Source organism: Mesocricetus auratus, unplaced genomic scaffold (genome assembly GCF_017639785.1).
Source record: "Mesocricetus auratus isolate SY011 unplaced genomic scaffold, BCM_Maur_2.0 Super-Scaffold_100691, whole genome shotgun sequence".
Taxonomy (NCBI): Eukaryota; Metazoa; Chordata; class Mammalia; order Rodentia; family Cricetidae; genus Mesocricetus; species Mesocricetus auratus.
This window is the reverse complement of record NW_024429267.1, coordinates 17,114,706-17,142,628: the sequence shown is the minus strand read 5'-3', so window position 1 is coordinate 17,142,628 and position 27,923 is coordinate 17,114,706. Positions and strand designations below refer to the sequence as shown.

At 41.5% G+C, this 27,923-nt stretch overlaps 1 protein-coding gene and 1 long non-coding RNA gene across 3 annotated transcripts in view; one reads left to right on the top strand and one right to left on the bottom strand.

Annotated features, from left to right (window-relative positions):
• LOC121137558 overlaps window positions 1-26,214 on the top strand; it is a 52,003-nt gene extending 25,789 nt beyond the window's left edge. The window contains exons 2-5 of one of the 2 annotated variants that reach the window (XR_005874840.1): window positions 9,532-9,604; window positions 13,509-13,603; window positions 23,799-23,890; window positions 26,087-26,214. This is a non-coding gene — a long non-coding RNA (uncharacterized LOC121137558). Of the gene's footprint in view, window positions 1-9,531; window positions 9,605-13,508; window positions 13,604-23,798; window positions 23,891-24,447; window positions 24,640-26,086 lie in introns of those variants that run through there. The other variant, XR_005874839.1, reaches the window with a different exon arrangement.
• Klhl31 (kelch like family member 31) lies at window positions 23,097-26,635 on the bottom strand. The gene is made up of 2 exons (XM_013116076.3): window positions 25,464-26,635; window positions 23,097-23,829 (listed from the first exon to the last, which is right to left on the bottom strand). The coding sequence occupies exons 1-2, from the start codon at window positions 26,633-26,635 to the stop codon at window positions 23,097-23,099; spliced, it is 1,905 nt and encodes a 634-aa protein (XP_012971530.1).
• Window positions 26,636-27,923: the final 1,288 nt, after the last annotated feature.

The window sequence follows — 27,923 nt, the reverse complement described above, 5'->3', positions numbered from 1 at the left end:
CTTTCTATGGTCAGGTGCACTTGAAGTATGGTGTATACCCTGGTTTATCACTTCTCACAGCAGAGAAAGGATCTACAGACCCTTCAGGTTCTGATATGTTCTGAGATGAGACAACCGAGAAACACTAATGGAAAGACAGATTCAACAAAAAGGAAATAGCCAACATATTACATAGCTGTCCCATGGCTTAGAGACTGGACATTTGTGCCCTTAGGGGGAAAGTGATGAGGTCAGACAGACTGGCATAGATCAAGCCTGGCACTTTTGCTGCAGAGCCTGGAATCAATGATGATCTGATGGAAAGCCAGGCAGACAGTTCAACCGAGGCATTGATCCATAGGGGCTGGCCAAGAGGCCCTGTGTGAGGTGGGACTGTGTTCCCACAGACCAAAGCAAGAGGAGAACTTTGAGGAAGTTCAGGTGTCCAGCCATACTTGTGTTCACCCGACCCCAGTTTGTCTTGGAAAAATGAGAATGACAAAATTCAGTCTCTCTCTCTCTCTCTCTCTCTCTCTCTCTCTCTCAAAATTCAGTCTCTCTCTCTCTCTCTCTCTCTCTCTCTCTCTCACACACACACACACACACACACACACACATACGTGTACATGCATGTCATAGAAAATAAGTATTTTATTCCTTACTTTAAGCCATAAAAATAACTGTTAAGTGATTCAGTGCTTTTTCTGTCATTTCCAAGATTCTAACCTCCAATAACAGTGCTGAGTTTTAGAATTCTATTCTTATGATTACTAAGCATTTCTTCTTTAGACTTGACTTGGCTTTTACCAACAGGCAGTAATGCCTTTTTGTTTGTTTGTTTGTTTTAATCACAGAACTCACAGACCTGTCAAATAAATAATGATGCTGAGAGATTTATTGCACATTTCCCGCTGCAAGTTTTGTGCTGAGTGTTAGTGTCTTACAGTGTTCTTTATTATCTAGGAATACAAAGGGGTAGAAACATTTCTCTGTTAAATTCCAACTTGAAAATGTTTTAGTCCCTCTGGACATGGGTACCAAAAAGTAAAAATAAAAAACCAACCCCCCTAAAACAAACAAACTAACAAAAAAACCAACCAACCAAATAAACAAACAAAAACAAAACCCATGTTCTAAACAGGCAGAAATTACCTTTCACACTCAGTTATTGATCCATGATGTAAACAAATAAACAGCAAATTATGGACAGAAGTTTATGTTCCGCCCAGTTCCACAGGTGTTTAGTCTCAAATAAACATCCAAAGGTTTATATTAATTATAAACTGTTTGGTCTACTACCCAGGTTTCTTGTTGGCTAGCTCTCTTAATTACTAGCCTATTTCTATTAATCTATGTATCTCTATGTGGTCTTGGCTTACCAGAGAATACCCGGATATCCTACCTTCCAAGTAGCTACATGGCATCTCCTTTGCTACTCACTCTCAGTATTTCTCTTCCTAGCATTCTCCTAGTCCGGTAGTCCCGCCTTTACTTCCTGCCTGGCTACATTCTGCCTGTCCATTGGCCGAAACAGCTTTATTCATCAACCAATAAAAGAAACATATATCCACAGCATACAGAAGGATATCCTCCATTAGCAAATGGAAAAATAAACTTCAATCTCTCTTTGAGCAAGTTTTCTTTTTGATTGTTTTACTAACAGGGAAAGTGGGGAGCCATTTGTTTTCATGGCTGTAGCCATTTCCAAGGGTATTTTTTGTTTCATGTGATTTTGAAGGCAACAGTATTAAACTGAACCCTCTTCTTGCTTTTAAGATGAAAGAAGGCTTGGGTATCTGATTCCAAGTTTTCTTAAAACAGATGAATCCTGCTTTTTTTAAAATTCTTGCATAGAAGAAGTCCCCTGGAGCTTTTGAAATAGAGCCATTGCTCCACGAACCTGAGCCACCCCAAATGCCCACGTTCAAATGCAACAGCAGGAACTTAGTAAGTAAACTGGGAAGACAAAACAAAATAAAACAAACAAAAAATCCTGGGTGTCCAACACCTAAAATGTCAAAAGCTTTGTCTATACATGGGATATTTATTATTATTTGTTGCATCTCTGTATGTGTGTGTATGTGTGTGTGTTGGGGGGGGTAATGTGTTTTCTAGACAAATTAACCAGTCTTTTTCTGTCAAAAACTGCTTTCCTAGTATCGCATTGTCTGATATGGTATCCACAGGCATGTGTGTCTTTGAATTTATACTTACTTTTCTGTCACTAAGTACAGTTCAAATTATGGTACTCAGTTACATCTGTGTTACCTTCAGTGTGTTCATGGACCACAAGCAGCCTGTGGCGGCCCATAGAGTGTCCCATAGCCATAGAAGACTATGGTGGAAGTCCTCCAAATGGCCCTGCTGATGGAACACTCTGAATTTGGTTTTGGTATTGTAAATACAACAGAACATAATTGAAATATTATCTGTCATTAAAAAAAAAAAGAAGACCATTTCCTGCTCTCCTCTAACCGATTTAAGGTCCTTGCACTCAGCATGTCTCTGGTAGTAGTTTAATGACTTCTCCATGGCTTCTGTTCTTTCTTTCTCCAGCTTCATTCACAGCAGTGGCCAGTGAAAGAGCCTTCATAATTTTACCTTCTTTCAAGTAGCTTACACACATAAAGAGTTAATAAAAAGCAAAGCAAGTATATCTCTTCTAAAACCTAGAAAAACGCCAAAATAAAGCAAAGACTTGGATATAACTCATTAGTCACGAACACTGATTCTTCTTCTAGAGGATTCCGGTTGCATGCCCAGCACTCACAAACACCTGTAACTCCAGTGCCATGGCATCTGAAACTTTTTTCTGACCTCTAGGGGCACCAAGTACACATACAGTGCAGAGACATACATTCAGATAAAACATTCACACACATAAAATAAAAACCAAGTAAATCAATTGCTGGGTGGTGGTGGCAGCATACACCTTTAATCTCAGCACTCAGGATGCAGAAGCAGGAAGATCTTTGTGAGTTTAAGGACAACCAGGTCTACAGAGCAAGTTTCAGGACAGCCGGGGCAATACAAAGAAACCCTGTTTTGAAAAAAAGAGAAAAAAAAGTTGAAAAATAAATAAGAAAGAAAGTTGAGTTAAATACTACTAGAAGAGAAATACTCTGATTAAGACCCAGTACAGAAGCTTACCTTCCTTATCTTGGAAATGAAGATGTTTCACAATGGGAAGAACTTGATATACTCTTAATTCTTTTTAGCTATTAACATATTTACCAGTGTCCAACGGTTAAATTGATCTCTTAAAATCTCAACCCTTGCTACTTGTGAATCAAGGCATGGAAACATAATCTTTGCAAGTATAATCAAGTTAAAGTGAGGTCATTAGGTTGGGCTCAAATCCAATCTGATTCTTGTAAGAAAGAAATTTGGCTCTGGATAACGAGAGAGTAAGAGGATAGTATTTAAAGACACAGAAGCACACAGGGAAAAGATGATCATGAGAAAATGGATAGAGATTGGCATGATGCATCTATAAGCCCAGGAATGCAAAGGACAGTGAGCTGATGGCTGTCAGAAACCCAGAAACTAGCATGGACTATATCCTTCCTGTAGAAGGAACTAACCTTGCTGGAATCTTGATGTTGGGTTCGTAGCTTTCAGAACTATGAAAGAGACCAGTGCTCTTGTTTCAGGTCACCAGTTGGTGTAATATCAGGAAACTAATGTACACCTCCATGGCCAAACGCTCTCAAATTCTGCAGTGTGCTAGGGACACTCTGTTCCTTGCTGTTGTGGTATCTTGGTGCTAGAGCACAGCTAGTAACCCATCTGTCTTGGCAGGCTATTTTCTCTGATTTCACTTTTACTTATCTTTCATTGAGATAATCTGGGGCTTGTAAAAGTCAAATGGAAACTGGCCATTCTAACTTTTCCTCTTTTTGTTGTGTGAATTCAGGGCCATCGCCAAGGGCATTTTGGCAAACTGTCAAGTACTGATAATATGACTGACAAACCTGATATGTCAGCTATTGTTCTACTGTATTAGCTTTTTTGAGTACCATGAGCTCATAAAATATAACAAAGCATTGCACTGTCTAAACTGTCCTGAATATATGGCCAGTGTTCATGTAACTCCTATTGTCTTGGTTTGTGCCTGTCGGAGGAAAAATTCTGATGTCTTTGTTTTTTTTTTTTTCAGTGCCTTTCCCCTTAATTTGATCTATATTTGATGACTCAAATCCAAAGGACACCATGTACCTGGGACAGCAGAAGCATACATACACACTCGTAAAAGCCATGCTTCAGTGTCACACCCTTCTCGGGGCCTCACTATAGAGTCAGGAAGAGGTACTACAGGAGCTAAGGTGTATTGCCTTGTTCTCTAGGTACTTAGCAGAGGACGAGCCATTTCATTCAAACAACCAGAGAGCAAGGTACTACATACACCTTAGCTCCTGCAAGAGTGAGGACAGTCACAGCTAAGATTATGAACTAGATCTTCTGGCTACAGGGTCTTATCTTGTTTTCTTGATGGTTAACCATTCTGACTGGAGTGGGAAGGTATCTCAATGTAGTTTTAATTTGCATTTTCCAAATAGCTAAGAATGTTGAATTTTCTCCCCAAGTATTTATTGATCATTTGTATGTCTTCCTTTGAGAATTCTCAAATTCATTTTTATTGGTTAATTTTTCTTTCTTTTTTCTTTTTTGGTGCTTAATACTAGGAGTTTGTTAAGGACTTTACCAATCATCTTTTGATGATGTTCTTCTCTATTGTGTAGAAAATTTTAATCTAATGCAATAACACTGGTTAATTTTTGCAATTATTTCCTGAGTGCAGTCCTCAATAAAACTTCAAATTAGTGCTTTTTTCTTTTTTTTAAATTAAAAACAGTTGACATTTATTTAGTGTGTGTGTTTGGGTGAAGGTTGTACATGCCCCAGAGCAAATGTGGAGGTCAAAGGAGAGCTTGTTAGAATCAGTTCTTTGTCCACTTTACATGTTCTGGGGATTAAACTCAGGACATTAAGTTTAGAGGCAAGTGCCTTTACCTGCTGAGCCATCTCACTAACTCATGTCAAAAATGACCTCTGATTTACTGTCTACTGACGGTCTTTGAGCATAAGGCGTGTAGGCTGAGCAGTTTGCATAAAAAGCAGACAACAGCTGCTGAGAGTAGCTGGAAGCTGAGCTCAGAGCATTGAGGGCAGAGCCTCAGCACTAATTTCTGATGTGTCTAACACCAGAAGTATGGAGACATAACACCGTAAAACTCGGGTGCCTCTGGCACACAGATCTTGGTTGGAGATGTACTAGAAAGTGCTGAGCCATTAGCACTCAAAGTTCAGAACTGTTAACTCTCTGTGGGTTCCCAATTTCTATCTAAATAGAGCAAAATTCATCTCAACCAGTTGGTGACACTAGTAGTTCAAGATCTTAATTGTTCAAGACTGGCTCAGAAGTCCAAGTCCAAAGTCTCTGAGACCAGAAAAAAAAATCAGCTTTGAGGTCACAGAGCAGTCAAAACTCAAGTAGTGTAGTTCCGTGATCCAATGGGAAATATGCGCAGGAATTTAGCCCATTCCAAAAAAGAGGAATATGGAAATTAAATAAATGAATCAGGAAATGTTGAAACTCAGCAGGCAAAGTACTGGTTCTTAAGCTACACACCTGACATGTGGGTCAATCTGTGCAGGGATATTTGCCCCCAGCTGGAGTCAATATAGATATTTTATTGAATATACTTTCCATACTGTCTTCAGTCTCTACCCTCAGGATATTGGATGTTGCTGTCACCTCTGTCTTTCCAGACTCTCCATTGTATCCCATGCATCCAGTATGCATTTATGTATAGGGAGACATTTGCAGAAACTTTAACCCTGCATCACATGGATGGCTCTCTCAAATTTTCTTTTTGGTAAAGGAAAAAAAAAGGCAGTTTGGGAAACTTAGAAGCTGATATCTGGAAAACTTGATATGTTAACTTATTTTCTATTGTATTAACTTCTTTAGATTATGGCTTCATGAACTATAACATGGCTGAGCATTGTTTGAACTTTTGTATTTTTGGCTGCTGTTCATATGACTCTTATTGTAGAAGCTACCATGATCTCATAACTCTTGCATTTTGTAAACATGATTGCCTCCCCAATGTGATGGACTTACACCCTCTAAGACTGTGAGCCAAAATAAGTCTTCTTTCTTTGGAGTTGCTTCTATCAGGGATTTTGCCACAGTGACAAGAAAGGAAATATAACAGTCTTTGAAACAAATCAGTCATTTCTGGGTGGGTATTTTGGCTGTAGGCATGTCTTGTTATCACATGCATGCTTGGTGCCCTTATAGGCCACAAGAGAGCATCAGATCCCTTGAGACTGGAGTTACAGACAGTTGTGAGCTGCCACATGGAGTTGGAGAATACAACCTGGGTCAGCTGGAAGAACAGCCAGGCTTTTAACCCCTGAGCCCTCTCTCTCACCCATGTTATGCTTTTGATCCTGTGATGAGTGGGTGGTTATGGAGGTTTGAATAAGAATGGTCACCGTAGGCTCATATATTTGAATGTATAATCATTGGGGAGTGTACTATTAGAAGGAAGTAGAGGAAGAAACAGGAGGTGTGGCCTTGCTGGAGGGCTTTAAGGTTTCAAAAGCTCAAGTTAAGCCCAGCATCACACTCCTAGTCTGTGGATCAGACATAGCTCTCAGCTACTGCTCCAGCGCCGCCGTGTGTGCTGCCATTACCCATGCCGTGAAGACAATGGACTAAGCCTCTGGAATGGTAAACAAGGCCCCAGTTAACTCTTCTTTCACAAGAGTTGCCTTGGTCATGGTGTCTCTTCGTGGCCAAGACAGTGATATTGCTTGTTTAGTTGTTTGAGTGTGCACTGTCCCTCCCAGGCTCAACTATTTGAAATTTGTTCCCCAGTTGGTGGCCCTGTTTGGAGATGTTTGGAAACCTTTAGGAGCAAGTGTGTCACTGAGGCCTGGCTTCAGAATTTGTAGCCTCCTCTACATCCAGTTCACTCCCTTGCTTTCTTTGTGTGAACGGAGCTGAGGTCTCTCAGCTTCCTGCTTCGGTCACCTGTTGCCACGCCTTCCCCACCGCTGTGGACTTTCTCTCTGCATCTTTAAGCCAAAATGAATGCTTTCCTCTAGAAGTCATTTCTGGTCATCGCGTTTTATCACAGCAGCAAAAAGCAACTAACACACTAGGCTTCTGGTTTCTTTTTGTCAGTGCTAATCCTTTTCTACCGTCTTTAGTTGTGTCTTCACATGTGTATCTGAGAAGTTTTCAAACCTTTTCACTCTCCTCCGTTTTGCTCCTCGTAGTGTAAGTGAGACCAACAGCAGCCAGTAACACTCTTCTCACAGATCAAATGCTTACTTTCTTAAAATCCCCGGTTTCCAGTAAGCTAGTTAATCACTCTGAAGGTTTGTCTTTCACAAGGTCTTGGGTCTGGACAAGAAGCCAAATTATTAGCCATAGTACTATCAGCGTGGCTGTAGGTCCAGCTCCCACTAGAGTGTGCATTTCCATGCAAACCCAATCAACATGGACTTGGATGTTCACATTTCTGTCAGCACTCTGACGGGAGCCCTCTTTAGAACTGCCTGCTAAGCTCCCTGGAGGGGCCAAACAGATCCCCCATGCTGTTACAAATTCCCACAAGCCACTTCCAAATGCTCTTCCACACTTACATATTCAGCAATGGCCTCACCACTTGTTACCATTTTTTTGTCAGCTTTATAATAAAATATATATATATACTTTGGCTAATATTTTGAAAGTTTCAGTTCAAGACCAGGCAGACCCATCCCGTTGGCCCCTAAAGTGCAACCCATAATAGTGGGGACTTGTGGTGAACAAAACATTTCCATCAAATCCTGAAAGAAGCTGAAAGTCAGGGCTTTATAACTACCTCCCTCTGCACACACCACATTGTTGAAACAGTGTGTAATGATGTAATTCAGGCCTCAAACTCCCTAGGTAGTCTAGGTAGCCATCAAACTTGTATAACCTTTCTGCCTTGGGCTCTTGTGTGCTTGGAGTATACACATGTAACAGCGAGCCAGAACTAAAATTTCCTTTGGAGATGGAGTTCCAATAACCTAAGGATCTCCCACTAGACATCATCTTTGAAAGGTTCCAATGCTTCCCAACACCTCCATCCCAAAAGTCAAGCTTCCACAGTCATTCAAACCATAGAACTTGATATTAATGTTTCTAAGTAACAAGTGTTATTAACACCACCAAGATAGCCTTTCATTTATAGCTAAGAGCTCAGAGGCTGAGAGGTTGCCAAGTAGCAGTGGGTCTGAGATTTGGATGAAGGCAGATTGTTTTTGGGACCTAGATTCTTATTTACAAGTCTAATCAGGGTGACTTAAAAAAATGGACACTTCTGGCAGAATGTGTTGGTTGAGCTTGGATTAAAGATGAGAGGTAGTTGCTTGGGTGGAGACAGGTATCCCTAGAATCCCTAGACTGGACAGCAAGCCTCTAAGATAGCAGGCCTTAGCTACAATGCACTTTGATGAGCTGGGAACACAGGAAGTGTGCAGGCAGGCAGGGCCTTCTTCTGCTTTGAGCTTTAAAGACATGACCCCTCCCTCAGTGGAATATTGGGAAAGATGAACTTTACTGTTGATCATGCAAATAGAATGTATCCTTACCTGTTCTGGGTGGTTACTAGAATATTTGTTAGAGAGTGCCTCACCTCTCTCATTCCTTTCTTGTGTTCTGTGTACTCTGTGTCATAAGGAATGTGATCGGGAGGAACAAGTTCACCTTCCAATTTGTCTCTATTTATTTGGCTTTTCATCTTCATTCTTTTGCTTGTCTGGGGTAACACAACATGCCCAGGTTTTTCCATCTAAGACGTTAGGAAATCAAAGAGAGAACAGACACGTAAAGCTTGAGAAGAACTGTGTCACAGAATTCGAGAAGCCACGTATTTCTGATGTCTCTCTGATGTCTCCTTTTAACGCACAGTGGTAACTAATATTGGCTATAGGTAACTTGACATAGAAATGTCATGATCTTCACAAATGCATAGAGTAGATTCGTGTTTTCAAAATGTTTCCCTGCATGTTGCTCAATCTTAGATTTGTAAACATTTGATGAAATAAGTAGGGTAGTTATAATTGATAGTGATTCTTACAATTGTAGAAACTGAAGTTCAGAAGCTTTGTTTATCAATTCTAGTTTTTCATCTCCCATTTTAGACTGATTTCCAAGGACCACAGAAGAGGCAGATAGGTACCAGTCCTTGCTACATTGAAGATTTCATACCATGTGACTCCCAATAATGCTGAATTTCCGAGCATTGTGGGAGGACTTTGGGGGAGGGGAAGGGCATGATCAGAATACATTGTTTGAAATTTTTTTCAATTACAAAAAAATAAAAAAGAAACAAAAAATTCAGCTTGAGGCTCCCTCCTTTGTTTTGACCTCTCTCAATAAAAGTTGTCATCCATTTAGCAGCAATCCCATGAGATCCTGCACATACCACCATAATTACAGCGATTACATCATACAGCTATAATTTGTTTGCCTGTCTTTCCTGCCTCATTTCCCTCTACCCCTAGGGATGGTGAGACATGGTCTACTCATCTTTGCTCCCCCATACCTGGAATGTTGCTAGACATAAGAATTCAGAAAGTAAGTATGCATTTTTCTGTAATTTGTCACACCCATGGCTTCAGGCAACTTGCATGCATCTTCTTTCCTTTCAAGCTATTTGGACTGATGTCTTTATTGTTTGAACTGTTGTGATTTAATTAGTGCTGCATTTTCTGCTATTGAGATGTAATAGAATTATAGTTCTTAAGATTATTTTTCCAAATATATCCAAATGCATAAGCTCATAGATTTCCATATGTTATATATATGTGCATATACACATATATGTACATACACATATATATGTAATTTTATTTCCAATGCAAACAACTTGGAAATACATAGCAAAAATAAACTAAATAACAGAGTTTTGGATAAACTTCTAAAATGTGAAACAAATGATTGCAAAATACCAACTCCATTAGTTAATGCCTTTAGGCTTATCCTAATTAAAAATATAGCAAAATTTAGCTGAAGATTTTGTTGGTTAGGGTTCTTTAAAAATTCATATGCATATTTTTAAATGAATGAAATTTTATGTAGGTAAATATTAATTTAATTTGTTTTGAGATAAGATTTCTCTATCTAGCCCAGACTTGCCTTAAACTTAGTATGAATCCCAGGCTGGCCTTGAATTCAGCTTCCCAAATACTAGGACCATAGAGACTGTGTGTGTGTGTGTGTGTGTGTGTGTGTGTGTATTTTACTTTTGCTGATTTCTAATAACTGTCATAGGATACAGAAATTATTGAGCATGATTTTTTCAAATGTCCCTACCCATTTGAAAAAAATCAAATGAATAACTCAATAGGAACATCGAGGCTTTCCATAGGTTTTTGTTGGAACCACTTTTTCTCTTTCCAAAACAAGCATCCCTGGGTGAGCCATCAACGACAACTCCATTCACAGCCTGGCTATTTTCTGCATTTGGTTCCTAAGGTCATCCTGGGGCCAGATTCGTTCAGAAGGATGCCCCTGGGAAGACCTCTGATATCAGAGCTGGGCATTCCTACAGCAGAGTTTGACACTTTTTTATTTCCTTACATGATACCCCACTTCCTAATATACTGTGACTTGGGCATAAGAGCTTCAGTGTTCTGTCATTCAGGGCTTTGCCACGAGTGGTTTGTCCTTAATATCTTTTCCATGAAGGAAATGACAAAGCCACTAATGGAGATTTGTCTGCGCTTTGCACCAGGGTTTGGGTGCAAAATGTCCTTCTCCTAGGAGGTGTTCTTTCTCTGATTCTTGAGACAGAAATGTCCTATGAGTGTCTATGTGTAAACCCAAACTTCTCAGGTTTCTCTACATCATCAGGAGTAGAACATTACCTGTTAGCTGCTTTAGCTCTCTTTTAGGGTAGTAGAACAAGAAGGACTATTAATCCCAAAATACAAATATGTAGCTGCCTCATGCATATAAATACATAGAAACACAAACACACATACAATTACACTATCAAATGATGGTTATGTGTATATCCATATATGTGCATGAATGTATAGAAAGTGAGTACTGAGTGATCACCAGCTAAACAGTGAAACCAGTTCTAGCATGTTTTAGAATATTTGGCAGTTGTAGGGAGAAAGCTATAATTAAAAATAATGAGAAAATAGTCATAGAGATATCAATCTTGTAAAGTTGCTTAATAAAGAAGTAAATAGTAAAGATTTTATTGCCTAACCCCTTTACCTATAATGTTTCCAAGCAATTTAGTTCTTGACCTTCAGTTAGTTTGGATAAAGCCTTAGTTATCATGGTTATGATTTGATTGTTCTCATTTCTAATGATTCCTGGGGTGAGGAGAGGTGCTTTGCATGTGGTAGACACTCAGCAAGCCTGTTGATTAAGTGAATGAGTAATGCTGGAATAGAAATCAATGAGCAGTAGGTCATGACGACTTACTGCTGTCTTCATTTACTCACTCAAAACAAGTGACTTCTGTTATACACCAGACATTGTTCTAAACACTGGAAGCATAGCAGTGAATTAGGTGGACAAGACCTTGTCTCTTAAGATGAATTTTCTTAATGGGATGGCAGAACATAACCCAACAAGAAAATCGGCCATGGTGGTAGACTATTATTGGTGATGTGAGTACATTACAAGTTGCAGACAGGGAAAGCAGCCCCTGGCAGGAGCTGGGGAGAGCTGGAATCCAGGCTAGAAGAGGCACAGTGCTGAAGCCAAGAGATGGCTGGAAAGAAACAGAGAACAACCACATCTGATCACTTGCTTCTGCCTCTTACAGACTCATACAAACTGACCAGAGAGTCAGCCTGCATGATGTAGTCCCTGAGCTGAGATGGTGTGATTGGGTGCGTGATGTAGAGAAATAACCAATGAATGGAGTCAGCTAGAAAACCTCGACTAATTCCGATCCCTCTGAGGGCAGACACAGGGGTGAATTTACCTTTCTCTCCTCTGGGAGAGACCTAGAGAGCAGAGCTTGCCAAAATGTGTGCTTGTTAATTTAATTGCTCTTTGTAGAGTTGGCTTTCCTCATCTAATGAGTGTGTTCTGGGCAACAGAGCCACCTCCTGGAAGGTTCCTGCTCTTCACTGTCCCCGAGGAAGCAGAGGCTTGTTCATGAGAGTATTCTAGCTTCAGATTGATGCCTGGCTGTGCCCAGTGAATATTTGCTAAACAATGGAAAGAATCACTCTAGAATACATGGTTTCCTTGGCTACAAACATGCCATAAGACATTTCTCAACTCGAAACTCTTGTGCTAACGAGATTAAGGCTAGGGAATAAGACTTGTGTGGACAGACTACAGCCATCTTATTGTTCTTCTCATTACCCCCAGATTCCTCACAAGAGCAGCTAAGAATAGATGCATACAAGTCCTCTTTTAAACTTTCTGTATATATGCTCTTTCCCCCCAGATTGTCAGATACGGAGAATTCCTCATACTGATGGAATGAGTAGCATTAAGTCACAGGAATACAGTGTGCACTAAACCTTATGATAGAAGTAATATCAAAATTATAGATGGAAAGGGAAGTGGAGACCCAGGCTGGTAACAGTGACGAGGGCATTTTACAAACAGGAGATGCTTCTTGATGGTCTGTGGGACCTAGATTTGTGCAAACACTGAAGGCTTACAGAATAAATTTCATGCCTGCTCTAGACCTACCTGTAAGGATTCTAGGGTGAAAAAATACCTAAAGGAGAAGAACAAGGTAGTATTGGGAAGCTGAGGGAACAGCTTATGACACAGAGGGGCCTCTCTCACAGTCTCAGCAGAGCCGAATGGGAGCTGTGTAGACCCAAAAGTTATTGTTCCTGTTGCTAACCACGGGGAAGGTGGGTGCCCATTCATTTCATACAGACCATGAAACCTGATTCTTCCTGAAGGCTTTCTAGCTACAGCCACAAGACTTTTTTCCAACCACACTTGCCCCTAGGTAGGGCCCATGGGATAGAGAGATTTGAGTAGATTAGATATAGATGATCTCCACACCCAACCTAGCAGAAATAGATTTTTCTCGGCTTTCCCATTTAGCTGGGAGTGGAGATAACCCTAGATGGAAGGAAACAGAAAGCTTCAGTGTGGGTCTGTCGGTGAAGACCTAACTGTGACTCAGAGTAGCAAGAGCCAGAGGAAGAGGCCCGGGGTTGTTGACTCTTATTGATGATATTCTTACTGAAGTATCTGTCAGTGCGGAGGGGATACAAAAGCTTATTTAATGTGTTCAAAATAACATTTGTAGACATGTCAAGGACTAACTTGATTAACTACAGAAGTAGGCTTTATTTACTATGGTGGTTTGAATAGGTGTGGCCCCCATAGACAGTGTGTATGAAAGCTTAGCCCATAGGGAGTGGCACTATCAGGAGGTGTGGCCTTGTTGGAGGAAGTGGGTCACTGTGGAGGTGGGCTTTGAGGTTTCATATGCTCAAGCGATGCCCAGTGTGATACACAGTCTCGCTGCCTGCAGATCAAGATATAGAGCTCTCAGATCCTTCTCTAGTACGTCTGCCTGCATGCTGCTGTGGTTCCTGTCATGATGATAATAAACTGAACTGCTGAACTGTAAGTCACCCCAATTAAATGTTTCCCTTCATAAGAGTTGCTGTGCTCATAGTGTCTCTTCACAGGAATAGAAACCTGTAAGTGTTTTCAAGGTTAAGCCTAAATCAAGTAGCTAAAAGCCAGCAAAGTTTGTTTAGCTCATATACACTTAATAAATAATGGTCCTCAAACTTGTCAGAAATCTGCTGAATTGGACATTCAAAATGATTAATGGAAAAAGCTTACTATGACAGAGACCCTACCTCCCAACAGTGACCCTGATGTCTCTAAAGAAGATGATAGGGCATGATAACACCACCTGAATGTGGTAACACTAACCACTGGGAAAAACTACCCCAATGCCTCATCCGCAGCCAGGGTCCGGCCCAAACTGTGAACAAGCAGGACACCTAGACAAAGTAAGATCACTCCCATAACTTCTTCCTCCACAGGAAGATCTTTCAGATCTGCTGGGCCGAGGCTGATGCTGTCCTGGACCTCTGCCTCTAATGAAGCCATTGAGATCACAGGGGACTAGGATAACTGCCTAGGTAATGGGTTGCAGGGAACCGTGGAGTTTGCTTGGCCTAGCTACCTTGAGAGGAATGTGTCATAGATTTTTCAGGTTATAGTCCCTGGCTCCTGGGGCACATTGTGCCTTCCAGTTTCTGAGAGACGGATGCACTCCCTCGGGGAATGAAGCATTCAGGAAGCTTTGCGTCTCTGTGTATGTTCCCTTAGTAGTCAATGAAACAAGAAGGCTTGACAGGACAATTGCTCTTAGACATTAATCTTGTGTACCCTGTATGACTTGCAAACTTCACTGTATCCTGGCAACTACAAGTGTATTGATCCTGGAAATTACCATTACATTCTGTTTCTGTTATAAGTATAAAAAGTCTGATTGGTCTGAATAATAATTGTCATAGGCTCAGTTGTGCTGTGGCCCCTAAACCCAGCCCGATTTAATTCCTATGGCCATATCAGGTGACCTTGGCCCAGTAAGTAAGCTTGGGTCAAGTTACTTACAATGGGTAAGTCTCTGTCATTTTAATAGATATACATTCTGCTACAATTTCTCCTTCTCTGATCTGTGATGACACTGATAGCTAGGCTAACTAGCTTTGTTGGCTTAATGGCAGCATGCAACCAGTGCCCTTCCCCAAGGCTGCACCCACCTTGTTAGTTCATTTCATATGTAAAAAATAAGGTCTTGTCTTTCCTAGAGCTACTGGGTCTCCTTCTGAGAAAGGCAGACGGGGTTGCCTTCCTAACAGGTTTCATATTAAAAGGTAAACAGGTCTCAGATGTAACTTTTTGCTGTTGTTCCTTTATTTAAAAGAACTTGCTTTGCAATGACGGTTCTCAGTAATAATTACTCGTGTCTTTGATAAATGATTAGATGGATAGAAAAAGGTTTAATGTTTGTACGAGTTCTGATGGTCTAATAAAGTGTTCTAAGGTGTATAAGGGTTTGAGGATATAAAAGCTTAGTTAAGTTCTGAGGGTATAAGAAAATGATTTAAGGTGTGTGAAAATGGGAAATGTTTCAGGCTTCTTTTCCCCATCTATGCTATTGTTATACTGAGACTTCTTACAGATACCTGTTAGTTGCATTTTCTACAGATTACAAACAGTGGCAATGCTACTATATATGACGTTTTTATCCCTTTTTTTAAACTAAAAAATTCATGTAAGCTTCAGGGAATTGAAGAAGTCATAAGACTTGAGTGCACCTCTTACAGGTCAAAGGGACTCCAGTTAAGTAAAGCCTATGTTTCCCCACCTGCCTATCCCCGAGGATGTGATCTCTCTCCTGGTCTTGGGACTCCTCACATCCCACAATCACTAGGACTATGGGCCTGAAAGTGTCAAATGTAAGGTCTTCCTTTAAGTTCCTAAACTTTAACTTCTGTCCCTAGTCTATATCTCTCTAAGCAGATTTCTACTTGGCTGACAAACACTATCCAGAAATTAGCTGTGGACTACAAACTGCTCTAAACAGTTGTGAGTTATGGACTTGCGGAAAGCTGATGTGAACCAGTCCAGCCAAGGTGATTGCTCCCTGACTCTTCAACTGGGTCAGCTAGCTAGATGCTTCTGATGCATGCCCCATTCCTAAATCCCTTCTTGACCTTAGACTAGCATTCGAGACTTCCTGGATCCTGACAAAGACGTCCTAGTTTCAGTAGGAACTAGTTATAGAAGAGAGTATGTTATCCCTTGTCCCCAACAAGATGGAATGTTAGATCAAAAGGAAACTATGGCATAGAAGACAAAATTTCTACCTACACTGCCTGTTGGCAATCTAGGAAAGGTACCTGTTAAGACCAAATAGGCCCAGCTCTATCATTAGATTCATTAGCTGAAGTAGTTCTACAAAATGATAGGACACTTGGCCTGCTCTATGTAGAACAAGGAGGTATTATATGACTTTAAGAGAAAATTGTTGTTCCTATACAAACCACCTGGGAATCATTACAGATAATCTGTCTGCACTCACAGAAACATTGCAAAAAAGGGGGGACCTAAGATGAAATAAATGACTAGTGCCCATTCTCATTTTGGGACTCCTCCTAGATAGTAACTGATGTCAGCCATCGCAAGATCTTTGGCCCTTCTGTTTCTGCTAATTACTGCTGGTCCTTGCATCATTAATGCCTTAGTTAGATGTGTAAATTCCTATATGGGTGCCATTAAGTTGATGGCTATGAGAAAAACCAGATACCCAGTACAGAGTGAAAGATTTGACCCAGGATACAACTCGGGAGGGGAATGTGAGACCAAAACAGGAACAATATACCTTGCAGGGTAAGGTTTCTGTTTGAAGTTAAGACTGTTAAGAATAAGTTCCTGTTTGTCCTGGGCTAAGTCCTTGCAAGTTAATGTTTCTATTTGTAGTTTAGAATAAGTTTCTGTTTCTTCAATCTGATGCAAACTGCAAAACAAGTTTTTCAACGAAACTTGTGACCCCATTCACATGATACAGATCCTTACCCTTGTTCCTTCCCTTTCATTGTATTTTTCTAACAGTGTGTAACAGCTGACTCTCTCACCCCTGTGAACACCTTATCTCTTCTACAAAAAGGACCTCAAGAGGCCAGCAGGGGCTGCTCTCTCAAATTCCTTCTAAGGGTGAGGCAGTCGGACCAGTCCCGGGTGCACCCTAAAGTACAGCTTGATTTTAGACAATCATGGATTTTATCTTTTCTCCTCATCATTCTCAGGTTTAACAAGTAGACATGGATGAGAAGATACACTCAATCTAACTTCTGAACATCAGGGCTGGGTGACAACAGTTGGTTACTGTCTGGCCACTAGTGCTATTTTTTGCTTCCTTCTTTTATCAGATTCCAAGCTATGTAACACTTTTCAATGATCGTTTCTATTTTGCTACTATTATTTTGCTTTACTGAATAGAAACAACTAAACAACAATAATAATAATAACCCCAAACAGTTCAATCATCAAAGAAATGCACAAAACTGCCTACAGGTGAGCATTAAACTTTTTGTTTGCAGCTTTATTAACAGTGATGAGGTTACAAAATAACACCACAGTTTTCTTTGTTGTTCTTTATAGAAAACCAGAATATTTTAAGCCAACAAGATTTCTACCAAAATTTGCTAGATAAGCATCAACAAACATTTTTAGGAGTGTCCTGGATAATTATTTTTTGTGCCAGACTCCCTGAGAGGCAATGCTCAATGGTATGTTACAGGCTAAATTGTTAATACTTTACATCTTCTAGTTCTAGTAATTAACAATGGAAAGTATTCGGTATAATTTTTTTTATTGACATGAAAAGAATTCTTTTCATCACTGTCTTGTGCCAAGAACACAGTCATCACCACTGGGGCAGGGGTCCACCACTCACTCAGAGATGACAAAGGTTCATTCGGTTATAACTAGGGAAAATAAATCAATGAAACGACTTTAGTTGAGTTCTGAAAACATGTGGTCAGGATGATAGGAGCAGGAGTTGGGGAGACCTACCTCCTACTTCCAGCTAACTTCTGTTTACACACACGTTGTAAAACACACATAGTATCATTACCACCCCGTCTTAAAGCTTAGAACCTGTCAGGACTCACTTCCTTATTACCTCAGCTATGATGCTTCCTCAAGTCCTCACCATCCAGTCATTCTAGAGAACTGTGTTAAACTGCCCAGCATGGACCTTCTATGTGTGACCATCTTCACAACAGGAAGTAAAAATAACATGCACTCAGTGTGCTGAAATTATCTGGTGAGTTACAGATCACAGCTTGGCCTTGGAGCCCTGAGAAGATGGACACACTCTATTAAGATCCGGGTTCCTGGAGACACTCTCAGCAGGTCTCCAGCCCATTCAGAAAAAGGCAGCTTGAGACTGACTGTTTTTGTTGCTGGGTAACAGGCTCTTTTCTGTTAGCGGAGCATTTATTTAATCACAGAACTCAGGCATTAAAAACAAATCACAAGCCATTTTCTATGAGAAAACTAAACACAAGTTCATGTTCGGGTCCTAACATGGGGGTGTAATTGGTAATCGATGGATGTAAAGACAAACCACAATAAAACGAGGTCAAGTTTGCAGTTGGAAAGTGAACTGTGTGTTCCAGGAGCAGCAACTTTGAGATAAATTAAAGACACTGAAGGTGACACAGAACGTTTAGAGTTGTCTATGTATGTTTGTGTCTTTAATGGTGGCGCAGGATATTCAGGGGTTCAAATGTTCACATACCATACTCTGTCAACCCCAAAGCACCCAGGGCCTGGTAAGCCCAGTTACATGTATTTTCTGAGTCTTCAGATTAACAGCATAGAAAAGTTAAACAGTGATTGTAATTTACCCGGCTGTACTAGGCCTGCAGTTTAGCTCTAAAAAGCAACTGCCTGGGCTTTACAGCCTACTGTAGCAGCTGCAACAGATGAAGAGCCCTCTACTTTAACTCTCTCTCTTCATGTTTTAAATCCTAAGATCTTACATAGCATTAATTTTTACTTCATCTGGAGACGTAGGCCCTTTTCTTTACATACCTCTACATTCTCAAAGTGTGCATAAATAAATGACATCTGTTCGTTCAATTATCTGTAACCTTCTCTCTCAAAATTAACAACACACTGCAAGCTTTTCGGTTGCAGGGGTATGTATATGTCTCCTGGGAAAGATGCTTGGTAAGAAGGATGCACTAAAAATGCAATAGAAGATTGTAGATAGACCCAGATCTATCATCATGCACAAAACTTAAGTCCAAATGGATCAAAGACCTCAATATAAATCCAGCCACACTAAACCCTTGAACGAATTGGTACAGACAGCTTCCTGAACATAAAACCAGTAGTACAGACACTGAGATCTACAATTAATAAATGGGACCTCCTGAAACTCAGAAGCTTCTGTAAGGCAAAAGACACAGTTAACAAGACAAAAAGGCAGCCCGCAGAATGGGAAAAGATATTCACTAACTCCACATCTGACAGAGGCTGATCTCCAAAATTTACAAAGAACTCAAGAAGCAAGTCTCCAAAACACCAAAGGTTCCAATTGAAAAGTGGGGTACAGAACTAAATAGAGAATTCTCAATAGAGGAGTCTAAAATGGCTGAGAGACAATTGAGAAAGTGCTCAACATCCTTAGCTGTCAGAAAAATACAAATTAAAACAACTTTGAGATACCATCTCATTCCTGTCAGAATGACTAAAATAAAAAACAACAATGACAGTTTATGCTGGAGAGGATGTGGAGAAAGGGGAACACTCCTCCACTGCTGGTGGGAGTGCCAACTCGTACAGCCACTTTGGAAATCAGTATGGAGATTCCTCAGGAAAACGGGAATCAGTCTACCACAAGATCCAGCAATTCCATTCTTAGGCATATACCCAAAAGATGTCCATTCACACAACAAGGATATCTGTTCCACTATGTTCATAGCAGCATTATATGTAATAGTTAGATCCTGGAAGCAACTTAGATGCCCCACAACTGAAGAGTGGATTGAGAAAATGTGGTACATTTACACAATGGAGTACTACTCATGGGGGAGGAACAATGGAATTTTGAAATTTGCAGGCAAATGGAAGACACTAGAAGAAACCATCCTGAGTGAGATAACCTAGTCACAAAAAGACACACATGGTATGTATTCACTCATATATGGATTTTAGACATAGAGCAGGGGAGTGCCAGCCTACAATCCCACTGCCAGAGAGTCTGGGAAACAGGGAGGACCCTAAGAGAGATATGCATAGTACCCCAGAGAAGGTGAATCGGACAAGATCTCCTGAGCAGATGGGGAGCATGGTGGGAGGAGAGAGGGAGCTGGGAGAAAGGCAGGGGGAGATGAGGGGGAGAGAGGAGGATATGGGGAGCAGAAAGGTTGAGTCTGGGGAAGAATAGAGATACCATAATAGAGGGAGTCATTATAGATTTGAGGAGAGATCTGGCACTAGTGAGATTTCCAGAGATCTTCAAGGATGACACCAACTGGCAATCTAAGCAATAGTGGAGAGGCTACCTTAAATGTCTTTCCCCGAAAATGAGATAGACGACTACATTGTATGCCATCCTAGAGTCCTCATCCAGTGGCTGATGGAAGCAGAGGCAGACACCCACAGCTAAACACTGAACTCAACTCCTGGAATCCCGTTGCAAAGAGGGAGGACTGATGAGCAAAGAGGTCAAGACTGGGCTGGCAAAATCCACAGAAACAGCAAACCTGAACAAGGGGGAGCTCATGGACCCCAGAATGATGGCTGAGAGACCAGCATGGGACTGATCCAGACCCCCTGAAATGGGTGTCAGTGAGGAGGCCTCAGTAATCTATGGGGCCTCAGATAGTAGATCAGTATTTATCCCTGGCATCTGAATGGACTTTGGGAGCCCATTGCACATGGAGGGATGCTCTCTCAGCCTGGACACATGGGGGAGGGCCTAGGCCCTGCCTGGGATGATATGACAGACTTTGGATATCCCCATGGAGGGCCTCACCCTCCCTGGGGAATGGAGTGGGGACTTGGTGGGGAGGAGGGGAGGGAGAGGGATCTGGGATTGACATGTGAAGCAAGGTTGTTTCTAATTTAAATAAATAAAAAATTGAGTATATTTTACCATTGCTGATAATTTAGGGGCTCAGCCAGTGATTAACTTGGTCCAAAAGCCATTTCTCACAGTTTTGTTTTCCAGCCTGCGTAGTCATGGAGCCTAAAGAGCAGGCTCCTTTAGATTTTCCCTGTATTTGATGAAACTCTCTTTCTTTCAGTATTTTTATGCTAGTGGTGTCTTACTTATTTCTAGTGTTTATACTCTACTTCTGAGTGTTAGCACTGAATACACCAAACTGAACTTTTCATAAGGGATGATGAGGAAGGTTGTTTCAAAAAACCACTTTTCACATTTTTCCCTTAGTATCCTTGGGAGACTGGTACCAGGACATGCCCTACCCCTTGCTAGGATACCAGTGCCTTGATGTTCATGTCCCATCTACAAAATGACATAGTATTTGCATAAAACCTGCTCACATATTCTAAAATTTATATTGTTTCTAGGTCATTATAATATCTAATACATCGTATTTGCTATGTAAACTGTTGTGCTGTATTGCTCTGGGAAGAAAAGAAAAGGGAAAAGCTATTTCTACATATTCAATTTTGTGGCTGGCTGCACCCACAGATGTGTAGCCCAAAGACAAGGAGAGATGATTGTGCTTAGACATATCCATGACAACTCTGCATACAGGTAGTAGGAAGGGCTGGGATTAATGACAACCAAGATATGGTTCTAGATACCTAGTTATCCCTTTAAATTGTCTAATTTTACATAACCCATAGTCAATAGGCACTTCCTTCCCACAAAAAATATACCACAAAGAATAAACTGATATGTTAAAAGAAACTATGTATCATTTACTACAGTCCTTCCCTACTCCCCCAAACTTGGCAGATAAGCCAGGGAAATGGCAACAGTAAAATATACTTTACCAGGCCTGGTGTGACATGTCTTTAATCCCAGCACCCAGGAGGTAGAGATGAGCGAATCTCAGCGAGTTTGAGGCCAGCTTGGTCTACCTAATGATTTCTTATTTCTTGGACAGCCATAACTACACACAGAACCTGACTCAAAAAACAAAACAGATACACTTTGATTTGCAAAGCAATTTGGAGTGATAGTAACAAAAGTAAATTATAAAGAACATATATTATTGACTTAATACTTTAAGTTAGGTATCAGGAGAAGCAAACCACATTCCTCAACAGGTGAACCCATGCACTCATCAAGTTATTGCCAAATATGAGCATCCCAATATTTCTTTCATCATCACCGTGTGAAAGTGTGGGCCAGTAAAGTTACTGCTATTGGCTGTAAAGCCAGAAAGATAAGCCAAAGTTAATGATATTCAAGACCGTAATGTTATTTGGTGATTATCTGGGCTAATGTTAGAAGCAATTTATCCATATCAGTGTAGGGGAGAGCTGTACCTAGTGGTACAGGTCTGTAATCTCAGCTACTGGGGACACTGGAGCAGGAAGATTTTAAGTTCAAGGCTAACCTAGGTAACCTAGTAAAACCCTACTTTAAAATAAAAAAGAGGGCTGGGAGTGGTGGCACACGCCTTTAATCTCAGCTCTCAGGAGATTGAGGCAGGCTGATCTCTGGGAGTCTGAGGCTAGCCTGGTCTACCCAGTGAGATTCTATCTCAAAAAAATAAAATGAAATGAAGACTGGAGATGTGCTGGTAGAGCACTTATTTAGCGTGCACGAGGTCCTTGGTTCATCATCCAGTACAAAAAAAGGCCTCTCAATATGTAAGTATAAGCGATAAAAAATTACTTATAAGAAAATGCCAAACGGCTTAAATTTACACTATAAGTTAAATGAATGAAAATCGTTCCTTTTTTATGATAGAAAAAGATCTTAGCTTCCAGAAGGATGAGGGTACACGTCATTACCCCAAACTGTCACCATATCGTTTTTCCAGTAGAATGTGTTGCTTTCCGGCCACAGCTTATTTAAAGCTTTGTGGACTATATCATACTATATCTTTAAAAGATGTCTTTAATAGTAGGGGGAAATACATTTTTATTTTGAAATAAAAAATTAAGTCTTTATAGATACAGACTATTTTCATTTGAAAATGTGAAATGAGTATTTTCAATCCCCGCAACAGAAACAGAGAGGAAAATACACCTCTGAATAGGAAATTGCATAGCCACGTAAGTTCACGTGTACAGTGTAGGAAAGAAAAATCTCAGCGAGTAACTGCTATGAATTTAGGAAGCACGCCTCCTTGGAAGAGTGCCGTTTGCCATCCAGTGGTTGCAGAATGAAATTGCTTCTTTTGTCGCCTACAGCCCTTTATTTTGTTGGTGGGAGGTGGGGGAAAACCTGAGGTAGATGATGCCAAACTACGAATTTAGAGCCGCCCAGACATCCCTCTAGATCGATCTGAATTACCATCACTGTAGTAAACGGTGTATATTTTCCTTGTGGCCCACTTGCAGTTTGACCACAGACCTCTGGGAAGCAATGCGTTCAGATACTGACCGGCACGGAGGACACCGAGCTGGCCCGTGACTCGCGGGACACACTGTTGGGCATGGCCAGTGTGCAGCAGGACACGCCCACGGTGGCCTCGGGCAGCTCGTCGTCCTCCGTCCACTCGTTGAGCTCAGGGTTGAAGCACTGGATACATTTCTTGTACTTCTTCTCGCCCTCATTCCAGCCGCCCAGCAGGTACGCGCGCCCGTGCAGCGCCGAGACCCCCGCCGTGCTCACACCCACGGGCAGCGGGGCCACGAAGCTCCACTGGCGCGCTGCGGGGCTGAAGCTCTCCACCGTGAGCACGTCCACGCGCTCCCCGCGCGGCCCCAGCTGGCTGCCCCCCATCACGTACACCCTGTCGCCCAACGCCACCGCGCAGTGCCAGCCTCGCGGCGTGCTCAGCTCGGGCAGCTCCTGCCACGCGTCGAGTGCGGGGTCGTAGGCGCACACGGAGCGCGAGTACGCGCTACCGATGTAGCCACCCGTCACGATCACGCGGCCGTCCGCCACGGCGCTGGCGTGGCAGCAGCGTGCCACCTCGAGCGGCGCCTTGGGCTGCCACTGGTTGGTGGAGGGCACGTAGCACTCCAGCGAAGCCAGGCTGCCCTCGGCGTTGCGGCCGCCCACCGCGTACAGGAGTCCGTTGAACACGCTCAGGCTGAAGTGCGTGCGTTTCTGGTTCATGCTGCCCAGGTGGATCCAGGTGTTGAAGCGAGGATCGTACCTGAGATGACAGAGGACAGCTTGATCGCCTAAGCAGAGGAACTCATGTCGTCAAGCAATGCGTAAGTGGGAACCCTCGCCTTACCACCACCCCTAGATATTACAGCTATTGGTCCTCCACCTCTCACTCAGAAAAAAGAATGTGATACTCCCCTTTCTCCCCATTCAGAAGACGTTTTCTTTAGCCATACCCCCAAACAAAAAACCAAAACAAACAACAAAAAGTGATCCAACAGAACTCTCTTTCCTCTAACACCGACACCTCTCCTTCCGGGATTTAAGAAGACTGTAAAATGGTTCATAGGATAGATAAAGTGGGTATCTGAACAGAGAATCTGTGCATTGGGGATTCTACCTGTTTTTCGGACGTCAATAACCCCTAGCTCTTTCTTGCTGCTTAATTAGGATAGGAGTTGCCTGGCTGAATTTCTTCTACAAACTTCTTAGCGTGTCTGGCCTGACCATTCATTGTACTGATAGAAACTAAACCACCCTAGAATGAGACCAATGTAATCATGCTTAAAAGCATCAAGAAAGGCTTGGTCTCTCCCAATAGTTGTCTACTGGTAAAAAGTTACAGTTCATAGACTTTCTTTTTTTAGTACTATAGTGTTTTCAGTACATAGATCAACACAAAGAAAACTGATGAGTACTAAACCGTGAGAAGCCCAGCAGAAGGGAAAGAAGCAGAGCCAGTGAACTCGTGGTGCCCTGTGCAGAAGTTCTGTAAACACGGTTCACCTTTGTCCCGTTCCACTCCCAAACAAAGGGCTGAAGCTGTGGCTCAGAGGCACGTGCCTGCTTGACATAGGTGAGGCACTGGGTTCAAGGCCCAGAATGGAAAAAGTAGAGAAAGTCTAAAAATCAATTGCTTGGATTATTTTTAAAAGATATATATATACATATCTTATTATATATTATATATTCTTATATATTACCTAAAACATATGCTATCATACAAAATATATTAATTATATTGATATATTAAATTTATATATAAATATAAAATTATATATAACATATAATAAACCCCAATGAATATATTTATATATAAATGAAATATATTCATACACATGCATATATATATAAAGAGTGCTTTGTTTGGATTCTTGGAAAATGGTAGGTACACACACATAATGAGACAATAAAGATTATCATAACAATGTTGCCTCTTGGTAATGTTTGATGTGTATGTATGACGAAAATAGATCAGAGACCATGAAAGGGGAGAAAGAGATTTTAAGGGCAGGGTAATAATGGAGTTCATGTGACTTGAAAGCAGATGGAAGATTCTGGGGGAACCGTCAAGGAAACTAATAAGAGAGAGGCAGGAGCAGGGAAGGAGAGTAGGTAAGAGGTATGCATAAGAAAGTGCAATGGCATCTAAGTATGAAAATATCAAAATGAAACCCATCCCTTAGTCCCCTTAGTATGCTAACTGAAAAAATATTAAAAAGTAAAAACAGAAATGTAGGGTGCATATGTCTTGGATGCACTTTATATGAAATGTGGAAAATATCTAAAGCATCACTACCACTATATGGCTAGTGAACTAAGATAAGAGGCATCAGTTCTGGACCAGGGCAGTTTCTCCACATCTCCATTCATTTGCATTACCAACAAAGCACTGGGTACCTGCAGAAATTGCTGACTGCATGCTTGGCTTGGTTTCTTGCATCATTCTGGTCCTCACCACCAGCCACATACAGGAATCCATCCATCACAGCCACACACTGGTTAAAACTCTTGGCTGGCATCTCTGTAAGCTTGCTCCATCCATTTTCAGGGTCTCTGTACAAAATGTCTCTACTAAGGGACTTCTCGGTCAGGCCAGGGCGTCCCCCAACAGTGATGAGAACTCGGCAGCCACCTCTAATTCTTGTTCGCCTAGATTGCAGCGTGTTTTGATGATAAGGCAGTAGGTGGTAGTTCATAGCATCCACAAGCAGTTTATGACAGTCAGCGTCTTGCATCATTCTTGGTACGGTTTGAACGTAATTGACCAGGTCTTGTGCAGAAATGGTACCAAATCGAATGTTACTTAAAAGATCGGCTGCATGTTTCACCCTTTTTGGGTCAAATTCCAGCCATTTCATTGCAATCTGGAACGCTACTAGCTCAGAAGGCAGTTGTAGGTCATCGTCTATGAGAAGCTCATTCATTTGTTCAAACGTAAGCTTCATAAATTGCTCTGATTCTGCAAATTCGATGAAGTTATCCCGGATAAATTTCTGGGCCATTGCCTTTGCGTTTTTCAGGCAATACGTCTCGGCGATGTTCACCACATACATGCAGTTCTCAACACTGATCTCTCGGATCAGAAAATCACTGCACATCTTCACGAGAGTGTGGATCTGAAGGTACACAGCAGCGGAGACGATGCTCCCTATTGTGTACAGAGAGAGCGTCAGCCTTCCCGTGTAAGCATAGGCGATCACTGTGGCCAGGCCTAAAGGGGCAATATCGTTGAGGTCCACCCTCTTCGTTGAAGAATCCTTCTTCAGGATGTTGTAAAAGTATTCACTGCATGAAGCCATCACTGATTTATGAACATCAAAGGACTTGGTTTTGGTACCAATGACTAAGTCACACAGAAAGCTCTCTTGCCTCATTCTACTTAAACCTTCCAGGAGGTTGGGGCCGTAGGAAGTGTCTGTTAGTTCAGAAGAAACACAGCTAAGGCTGTTGCCTCCCTCTAGGAGCCCGTTTAGAGCATTGAGCTTGTTCAGGGGGCTGTCTTCCACGATGATAGTCATCTCGTTGACCTCCGCTTTGCTCTTCTTTATAGCCTTCTTTTTGGGTGCCATGTTAGCCACAGCGCTGTCACCGTCAAGAGCTCACTAAAAGAGAAGGATGTGTTTCTTTGAGTTGGACTTTGAAATAGTACACTAGAAACTATTATAACTGCATAAAGTCGGTTAATTCTTTTTTTTAAATAAAATTTTATTTAAATTAAAAACAATCTTATTTTACATACCATTTCCAGTTCCTTCTCCCTCACATCCTCCCATGATTCCCCCCAGCCCCCATGCCACCCCTTGTCCACTCCCCATGAAGGGTGAGGCCTCCCATCATTTGGGGCAGGATCAAGGCCCTCCCCTGTGTATCCATGCTGAGAGAGTATCCCTCCATAGGGAATGGGCTTCCAAAGCCCATTCATGCACTAGGGATAAATACTGGTTCCACTGCCAGAGGCCCCATAGACTGCCCAGGCCTCCCAACTAACTTAAACAAAATATGTTTAAAGACACTAAGTGAGATGCACAACTCAGTGACATTATTTCAAGCCTCAAACATTGAAAATGATTTTGGAAAGTGTGTGCTTTCAAATGAAATCTCTCAAGGGTGTTTTTCCAAGCAATTATGACCCAGCAGCAGTGAGCAGTTCTTTGGTTCAAATGCACAGCCATTTTGGAATGGAAACATCTGAAAGGCTTAATCAAAAAGTGAATCATGACTACCTAGAAGGCTTTCCTCAACATACATATTAAAATTTAGGAATCCATCTACAATTTCAAGATATCATGAAAAGAAGAGCCTTTTAGTAGTATCAGCGAAACCTACCATATTTGAAGCGACACATGCAGCTGGAATTTAGTTACCTTTATATAGCATATACAGTTTGCCAGAAGACTTAAAGGAAAAACTCTGTGTTCTTGTGACCACAGCACTTGTTCCTGTGGTGTCCAGTAAGACAGAGCAGGACAGCAGCATGTAATGGAGACAGAAGGATCCGCTCGTTCTGGTTTTCCTTTTTCCTCATTTTGCTCAAATTGTCATATTCACACACACTCACATTTCTTTAAAGGACATATGTCCTTTCTCATTGCGTTTTGCAGTTACTTTCCAAAACACATTGCACTTATGTGTTGAGTGTCCTCTTGTTGGGCTTGTCTGAAGACATTTAAAAATATTTTGCTCAGCAAGAAGTTATAAGATATTGACTACTGCATGGGGCAGATAGCAGTTTTCTGGAAAAGATGGGGCAGCAAACATGTAATTTGTGCTCACAAGAGAAGACATGGCAAATACAAGCTGAAATAAGAAGCTCCGTTTGTAGCAGAGGAAATGTAGGGCTTGTCTGGGTCCTTGGAA